The sequence below is a fragment of the Poromitra crassiceps genome (genome assembly GCF_964638095.1).
Source record: "Poromitra crassiceps genome assembly, chromosome: 4".
In the NCBI taxonomy this organism is placed as follows: domain Eukaryota; kingdom Metazoa; phylum Chordata; class Actinopteri; order Beryciformes; family Melamphaidae; genus Poromitra; species Poromitra crassiceps.
Window position 1 is genome coordinate 41,031,353 of NC_139626.1, and position 9,423 is coordinate 41,040,775.

At 41.0% G+C, this 9,423-nt stretch overlaps 1 protein-coding gene across 1 annotated transcript; it reads left to right on the top strand.

Annotated features, from left to right (window-relative positions):
- The first annotated feature begins 6,898 nt into the window (after positions 1-6,898).
- On the top strand, positions 6,899-9,183 carry LOC310775502 (C-X-C motif chemokine 10-like). Its single transcript, XM_083635662.1, has 4 exons — positions 6,899-7,130; positions 7,952-8,084; positions 8,219-8,305; positions 8,961-9,183. The coding sequence occupies exons 1-4, from the start codon at positions 7,079-7,081 to the stop codon at positions 8,971-8,973; spliced, it is 285 nt and encodes a 94-aa protein (XP_083491788.1). The 5' UTR covers positions 6,899-7,078; the 3' UTR covers positions 8,974-9,183.
- The last annotated feature ends 240 nt before the right edge of the window (positions 9,184-9,423 follow it).

Here is a 9,423-nt window from a genome sequence, read left to right on the forward strand (position 1 = left end):
ACTGGTTTCGATGTGTCCACGGGCTTGCCTTCGCTGTCGGCAACGTATACAAAAAATTTCCATATTTCGCTTCGTGCATCTGCTTTTTCTACAAGCGTTGGGCGGCTTGCAAGACGAAGCCGCTGGCATTTTCGCTGTGTCTGTCCTCCTGTGTGTCGGGGTGCTGCAGTGAGGACTGAAGGACTCGGCATAGAGCGAGCAGAGAGGGAAGGGGGGAAAGTCGGCACGCCCACACATGAAGCAGTCAGAGAGAGCTTTTTTCACTTTTCACCAGTCACCATTGGTTCAAGGCAATACTGTGTTGCCTTCAAGTGAACTGGGACACAGGCTCTCAACTTTAATGCCGCAGCGTCCTCCTTGTAACGAGCTAGCCACAATATTAGCCAGAGGTGCATTACCTCCACCTACCGGACTGGAAAGTGGAAAGACATTACCTCGCCCTGGATCCGTGCTCAAATGCGGCGACTGAGTGGAATGTAAGGGCCCTGCTGTGCATGCTGCACACCGGCCCCAAAAATAGATTTGCTACTTTTTTCATCTCATAGTTGGCTATCAGCAAGTAAAGAAAACACCCTTGAATATTCCTGTTTTCTTTACTTGCAAATTAATATGTAATTAAATTAATACATTTGAATTTTTTTACGTAGATTAAAATAATGATGAAAGTTATCTGGAATGGGAAGACAGGGATATTTGAGAGCAAGTTCAATATAGTCAGTCTAAGTTCAGCTATAGATATTAGATTCCATATACTGTAGGTACTTGTATTTGAGAACAGGTGGATATCACTTTTCCCTTTTGGCACACACAGGGAGATATGAGTAATGATGAGTGGCCACAGAGATATACAGTTTCACACAGTATTTTCACTAACTTCCTGCTTCAACTGTGACTTGCTCACATGCTCACAAGAAGCAAATACTGAAAACACACCCAGTCTCTCAGGCTAACAGACATACACTCTCTCTCTCACACACACACACACACACACACACACACACACACGCACGCGCATGCACGCACGCACACGCACACACACACACACACACACACACACACACACACACACACACACACACACACACACGCAGAACACAACATAATACACACAGATACTGTAAACGTATGGGTTGAGTTCAGGAAGAGGAGAAAGAAGCTGCCTGGGAAACTCAAGAATGACTCATTAGCTTTGTCATCACTCCTTTCATTTTGTCTCCTTTGTGGTTGAATGCTAAACTGAAAACGTACACTCGACTGAGCCTGCAGCATGAGTACCGCTCTATTATGACATGCATACAATAGCAAACAATGAGTTTCAGCAGAAAACGTGATTGGACTCAACACCTGTTTGATTTCTACCAGCATTTACGCATCAGATGGAAGCATTCAAAGTTGTTGATGTTTCTGATATACAACTGACAAGGCATGACTCGGAGCTCCAGGAAGTCTGGACCGTTTCTGGGTCACCCTGCATCATGCAGGACTTTGAAATCCACTTGTGTGTAAGAGAGTCTTCCTGACGTCAAGCGCCGTGCCTGGGCAAGTTGCTCGGCTTGTCATAAACTCTCACTGCATAGTTTGGATGGCTGCCAAACATACTATGTTTGGCAGCCATCACTGACTGTAATGAATTCCTAGTAGTATTCATGTTCTATATGCTTTTCCTACACAGAAAAAAATCAATATGTTATGCTAACTTGTCTATTTCTAGATTTGTTCTGAAGAACAATAGAAGTTGGGTTGCTTAAGGCTGGAGCAAAGCCTTGTTGACGAAGTGATAAAATAAGCCATAAATTACAGTTGATGATATAACAGGCTACAACATTATGAGATGAAAGTAATAAAACCACTTAAAGCAATAAGAATCCACTTAGTTTTAACATGGCACTTGACGACCATAATAAAAAATAAAAAAGCGTAGCCTTGACACATTGGTAATTAGTAACTACAGACCAATATCTAATCTCCCCTTTATAGGCAAAATAATTGAAAAGGTTGTTTACCTACAACTCAATAGATTCCTAACCTCAAACGATCTCCTAGATAAACTCCAATCAGGCTTTCGCCCCCATCACAGCACTGAAACCGCGCTTACTAAAGTCATAAATGACATTAGAATGAACTCAGACTCAGGCAAAAATTAGATTCTAGTGCTATTGGATCTTAGCTCTCTGCCTTTGACACTGTTGACCACTCAATATTATTGGACAGACTGGAAAACTGGGTTGGGCTATCGGGTACGGTCCTCCAGTGGTTCAGGTCCTATCTCCAAGACAGGAAGTACTTTGTTTCCATTGGCAATTACACATCTGACCTAACTAGTATGACATGCCTCAAGGATCCATTACGGGGCCCGTTCTATTCAACCTCTATATGCTCCCTCTAGGCCTAATTATGCATAAAAACAAAATAGCTTACCATAACTACGCAGAAGACACCCAACTGTATATACGGTAACTCTTTCCTCAGGTGACTATGCTCCCATAGACTCACTGTGCCAGTGCATTGACCAAATAAATGACTGGATGTGCCAGATTTTCCTCCAGCTAAACAAAGACAAAACAGAGGTGATCGCCTTCGGTCCCAAAGAACAAAGGCTTAAAATCACAGCACGCCTTGAGTCTCTATCCTTGAAGCCAAAGGATCAAGTTAAAAATCTTGGTGTTATTATTGATTCCGATCTCAACTTTAACTCCCACATTAAGTCTATCAGAAAATCAGCTTTTTATCATCTTAAAAATATATCAAGAATTAGGACATGTCCAGACAGGATCTAGAAAAACTAGTTCACGCCTTCATCTACAGTAGGTTAGACTACTGCAATTAACCTTTTCTCTGGTCTCTCCAAAAAAGAACTTAGGCAACTTCAGCTCATTCAGAATGCTGCTGCTAGAGTTCTAACAAAGACTAAGGAAGCTGATCATATTACTCCAGTTCTTAGGTCCTTACACTGGTTGCCAGTGTGTCATAGAATAGATTTTAAAATACTGTTACAAATCACTTAACGGCCTAGGCCCAAAATACATTGCTGAATTGCTCCCACGCTACGAACCGTCTAGACCTCTCAGGTCAGCAGGGTCCGGGTTACTAACTGTCCCTAGGATCAAATCAAATCATGGGAAGGCTGCATTCACCCACTATGCTCCTGTTAGCTGGAACAAACTGCCTGAAGACCTCAGATCTGCCCCAACTTTACTTACTTTTAAAAATAGACTAAAGACTTTTATGTTTACCGTCGCTTTTAACTGTTGTCAACTGTTTTTTTTGGAGATGTGTGTGGCCTATAAAGGTTCGAGTCCAACTATTATAAAGGTTATGGAAGCTACCAAATTTTGGCTATTGTTTTAAAACACAGACGATTGTAAATGTTGCAAAAAAACTGGGGCCTGGAGGACGATTAAATGATGTGTTGATGTAGCCACTCGTGACGATATGTGGATGTAGCCGTATCGTATATACGTTGATGTAGCCGTATCTCTTTTTGTGCAAGGTTTAGAGAAATAAACCAGCCTGGTTGTCGACGGGCACCAGTAATGGAAGTTATCGAGCACTGCTCTCTGGGGTGCAGTTGATGTGTTGATGTAGCCACTCATGATATACTTTGCATAAAACTGCAGTATAAAGATAAATAACATCGTATCCAGGCCTGGGTTTTGCGAATGGAGATACAATTAGAGGTATAAAAGGTATACAATTACAATTAAACAAAGTAATTTGCTAGAAAGGTCTTTTTCCTTTCATTAATCATGTTTTCTTATATAGCCATGATTTTGGGTGATTTAATATAGAAAAATTTATTTATTCTACCAATTGAGCAAATATGATCTGATTTTATGCAAACCCAATGATGTTTCAAGTCCTCTGTAAGTTTTTAGCTATTTTTGCAACTACTACGCTTGTTGCTTAATGCACTTTTTATGCTCTTTTTCAAAGTTTTGTGATGCTTTTAAATGTCTATTTTATCCTCTTTTATTCTTTTATTTTCTTGTGTGATCCATTTTATGTGAAGCACTTTGAATTGCCTCTGTGTATGAAATGTGCTATATACAAATAAACTTGACTTGACTTGACTAAAACGGAATATAAACTAATCACCAATAGCATTTTTATTGATAGACAGAACATGCCTTACCTCCGCAGTGTTACATTTGTGTTCAATCTTTAGTTAAAATTGGCTAAGTGGGTGGGTGGTGGTGTCTGTGGCGGCAGTCATCAGTGATATTACTTGAGCAATTGTGATGTCAACTTAAATATTAGGTTAGGATTTCTGAGTAAGTCAAGATAGGTGTGGTGGTCCTTTGCCAGTTTGAATGGGAGATTTTCCAGGAAACCGGGAGTGAAGACATCAGAGACAGGCATAAAGTCACTCTTCGTCCAATTAATTGTGTATCCGGACAGCTTACCAAAGGTGGTGATTAATTCTAGGAGAAGCGAGATCGATTTCTCTAAATCATGTAAGTAGACCAGGTCGAGGGGCCCTATATGTTTGAGTCACTGCGCAGATTTGGGTTTGGCGAATCATTCATATCCTGGGTAAAGCTTATATATGCTAGCCCAACATGTTCTGTTATAAGCAATGGTGACAAGTCAACCAGATTTCCACTACTTTGCTCGGTCCAGTAGGGTTGCCCTCTCTTTTTTTTTTCCCCCGATTTTTTTTCCCATTTTTATCCCCCATTAGTGCTAACCGGTAGGACATAGCACGTGGGAGGTTCACGCTATTCCAACCAGTTCCCCTCCCTCTGAACAGGCGCCCTTAACGACCAGAGGAGGAACCACATTAGCAACTAGGATATTGCATGTTTTGGTGAAGGGGGTTCCTATTATGAAGGAGAGGCACGGGGAGAACATGCAAACTCCACACAGAAAGGCCCTTTTGACGACCCCACCCGGGCGGTGGGCACTCGAGGACATGCGGACGGGCACGCATTCCTTCAGCGTTCACATCGTCCCAGGTGGGAATCGAACCCACGACCTTCGAGCTGTGAGGCGAAGGGTTGCCCTTGCCAGGCCCTCGCAGGCCTGGAGGTCGGTGGTATTGAAACGCGTATCAGTTTGTATGCCAACGATGTAATATTATACCCACACAATTTAGAAAAATCAATCCCCCATTACAACATACCTTGTAATGGGGGATTGATTTTTTACATATTACACTAGGTGCATGTGTGTGGAACGGGAAGCAAACAGAATCTGAATCTCAACAAAAATCTTAAACCAACACCTACAGCCAAAGCGAAACATTTGAACTAATAAGCTGCTGAAATGTTACAACTCTGTAGACTCTGCGGACTATCCAAATAAAAGTGTTACAATGGGCAAGTATTGAAGTAAGCCATGTGCATACTTTCGAGTTTTTCCCAGCAATTATTTATCAGACATTGAGTAACTTCTGAATAATTGCCATGAAAGATTTGCAAGTATGCACATGCTTCCTTCTTCCCTGCTTTGAAAATTGGATATTAAAGTGTGTGACTGCTAGATTGTGACTGATTGTGCAGAGATGGGTCCATGGGTGGTCCAAACGTCTACCCACAATGAATGCGGCGTGTCTTACTTACTATTGCTTGTTGCCTCTTGTTTTATTTATATGTCTTTTAATTTTTGCACTATGTTGTAACGGAGCCTACAGCACAAGAATTTCACACGTGATACTTGTACTACGGAGTGACAATAAAAATCTTGAATCTTGAATCTTGAATCTTGAATGCACGGATCCTGCAAATCAACGCAAACATTTCAGGTAGGTTAGGATAGTCTAGGTTACGCTGTAGATTAGCTAGATTATTTGGTTGCTAGGTAGTTCAGACTAAGATAGTGTATGTTAGGATAGGGCAGGTTAGGCTGTAGACTAGCTACGTTATTTGGTTGCTAGGTAGTTCAGACTGAGATTAGGGTAGGTTAGATAGAGTAAATTAGGATAGGGTGGTTAAACTGTAGATTATCTCGATTCTTTGGTTGCTATAGGTAGGTCAGGTTTAAGTTAGAGGAGTTTCTTCTTGTTGTTTTCTCCTTTCTCCCTCTCTTCGCTCTCCTCTTTCTCTCTCTCCACCAGGGTTAAGTTAAGTTATCATTTATTTATCCCAGTGGGGAAAGTTTTGTTGTTTAAGGGACAAGGCCATCTGGCCTTCAGCGTCACCTCATTTTCTTTAGGGCACAAGGCCACATGCCAGAGCACAAAGGTCATTGCTCCATTGACATCATGAAGAGTGATTTTTCGGAAATGTGTGTTAAATTACCCACCCTGCGCTCCACTCCATAGTTCTCTCCGCTCTCTTCTCCCTGCTCTCTCTCCTCCTGTCCTGCTCTGCTCTTCTATCCTTGTTTTCATGCTTCATACAAGATTGTTCAATTCTGTTTATTGATTGTGCTTAGCTAGATTTACCTAGACGCATTCTCTGTAAAGTACTCATGCTTGTGAACTATCGGGCTATACAAATCAACTTGACTTGACTTGACTTGACATTTCAACATGTCACATGGGCATGCCATTTGGACCTTGAATTGTAACGTGCTGCAGAGGAACAATAGCCAAATCTCATACAGTAATATGCAACATCATAAGGTCTACTTTTTCTCTTTCACATTCATTCTTAATTTATAGATAGCAACCAAATTAATTATGTTGAAACAAAAACAAAAAACTCAAAAGGAGGAAAAAAAGTTGTTCATGAATCTTCATGGGAATGTTTTGAAATGGCACCAAGAGTTTTGCTCCTGACAGTATAATTACCCTAACTCAAACATGAACTGTCTTGTACGAATAAAAGAATGACATTTTGTTTCCTGCAGAGTGGTTTTTATCCAGCATCAGAATAAACTATGAAGCCAAAGGATTTCGCAACTACCTCAATCTTTATAAGCCGCCTCCTCACACACAGAGAGGGAGTGAAAGAGAGGGAAACGGAGAAAGAAGGAGAAGGCTGGCAGATCTGATTTACTTCAAGACTTACAGCCGCCGAGAGAAGAGCTGAGTGACTTCACGCTTTTGCAGGTTACTGCAAAGTATATTTTGCTGAAAAGAAAGAAATCTCATCTGCAGTCTTCAGGAGCGTGTGCGCGGTGATTCATTCCAGATATGTCTCCCATCTCTGTTGTGGCACTCCTGGCTTTCCTGACCATTACTGTGGGTGAGTCTCAACTACTACAGTGCACCTTGGGACGGGTCAAATTGATCACTATAAGCGGATGATCATTATAACCGATTTCGACATTTGACATTTGTATATGTGTTGCATGAATAGGCTACAGTACATATAAAGTAAAGGAATGTTATTGACTTTAAAAATCCATACAGTAAATTATATTAGATCAGATTACATTAGCCTTTATTGTCTCCCTTAGGAGAAATTTGTCTTGGGCATTCAAGAGAACAACAGTAGGAGGCGTCCTAACACATCGACTCATATACACATACATACAAACACATGCACACGGTCCAATCAAACTACATTTAACATTCAATGCCACTATCCTTATACATAGACCAAGAATATGTGATATTGCACCAGCCCTTTAAAAATAAACATTACCCTCCCCCCCCAAATAGTTTGAAATGTAAAAGCTCATATTGCACCGCTGCCCTAGAGAATATGAAAAACTGGAGTGTTGTGCACCATACAGATACTCTGCCATGCATCATCTCTTACTGTTGAGTAGTTTGATTGACAATGGAACAAAAGAAAATTTAAAGTTAGGCCTCCAGCTGTTTCAAACACAGCAGCCTCGCATAGACAGAGAACTGTGATCACTATAAGCGGATTCCACTGTATTTTCTAGTTAGAGAATGAACATATATAGTCATAATGATCACTGTGTCTATGCACTGCAGTCTCTTTGATGCCAACACCCATGCACATTGTGATTTGATAGTGTCAGTATTGAACGCCCGACTACAGTACGCTGTAGCATGTGACCTCTCGTGTGACCTTTCACCCCCCCCCCCTCTCAGGGATGGGTCTTGGAGACCAGGGAGTGAATCTGCGCTGCCGATGCATCAGCTTGGAGGAAAAGCCCATTGGTCGTTACATAGAGAAGTTGGTGGTGATCCCGGCTAACTCCCACTGTGACGTAACTGAGATCATGTAAGTTCAACCTACGACTCTATTAACCTGTAAACAATCACTAACTGTGCCAGAGATGATTGGCTGTGTCTTAATGGGTCTGTAATGATAAATTAGAACTCACGGTGTCTCTGGTCTGTCTTTGGTCCCCGCAGTGCCCATCTCAAAGGGAGCGGTTTGATGATTTGCCTGGACCCAAATGCCCGTTGGGTCAAAAAAGTCCTTCAGAAGAGAAAGGCTTTGTAAGTGCATCTTTCTTTTCAAATTCAGCTTTCCTAATACAGACTGAGCTCACAGCTTTCCAGGAAGCGATTGCCTTCCAGTCGACACTCAGAGAACAAGGTCCCCTGCATGTAGGAGCGTGTCTCAGAGAGCTCACTCTGAATTAAATTACAGTTCAAATTGAAACACGGTACTAATCCCAATCAATGTCAAGCCATTGTATTTCATTTCAAGTTGTGCTTTCCCAATTACATTTTTGAATTTTATTCATTCAACAAAGTCATATTTCGAATTCAACGGGTTAATAGGAGTACGACAAATTCTAATTGATGCTATTCGAAGGAGCAAAGCTTCTGCACACTTAAAAATGACAGGTGCGTCGGAGGAGGGAAAACCCGACGGAATCAAAATAAAATAACTCCCGCACACTGTCTCCAAATGCAAAATGTTTATTTAACAGAAAGAAGAACGTTTCGGTCCAGATAATCTGATGGTCTCTGGACCGAAACATTATTCTTTCTGTTAAATAAACCTTTTGCATTTGGAGACAGTGTGCGGGAGTTATTTTATTTTAATTCATGCAATTCAAATACAATCTCTGCTGGCAGTGACCTCTTTCTATATTGCGTGTGAATCAGTTGACAATGCCTAAAACCAGGCTGTTTTTCTCTACAGGAGGAAACCATGAGGAGGATACAGGATTCAGGATTCAGGATAAACTTTATTGTCCACGAAGGGAAATTTGTCTTGGACAACAGTGCTACATCAGCTGCCTTTCATTCATACATTCGTTCACTCATAGATTTAAAACAAAAACAAAAAAAACCAAGAACAAGTATGACAGGTCTACACGTTTTTACGTGGTGGAAGATGAACCTTACAGAAGAATGCATGATTATATTGCACTGCCAGCCAGAATAGATTGCACCATGATAATAATAATAAAAAAACATGTGCAAAGGAAAAAGATAAAGCGAGCTATATAAGACTACTGTGCAAAGGTAGCTTACAAATTAAAAACAAGTCGCTTAGTAATAAAAAAAATAATAAAACAACACAAAGACAGAGTGAGGGATTTTTAGATTTTATTTTATACCTTCACAGATATGGCTCATATGTGAGATGGAAAGAAGATGCT

What these genes read in the sequence shown, in the direction of transcription:
- LOC310775502 (XM_083635662.1), top strand. Translation starts at nt 7,079, where the DNA reads ATGTCTCCCATCTCTGTTGTGGCACTCCTGGCTTTCCTGACCATTACT. An exon ending in TTTCCTGACCATTACTGTGG is followed by an intron (nt 7,131 to 7,951) that starts GTGAGTCTCAAC and finishes CCCCCCTCTCAG; the next exon opens with GGATGGGTCTTGGAGACCAG. An exon ending in TGTGACGTAACTGAGATCAT is followed by an intron (nt 8,085 to 8,218) that starts GTAAGTTCAACC and finishes TGGTCCCCGCAG; the next exon opens with TGCCCATCTCAAAGGGAGCG.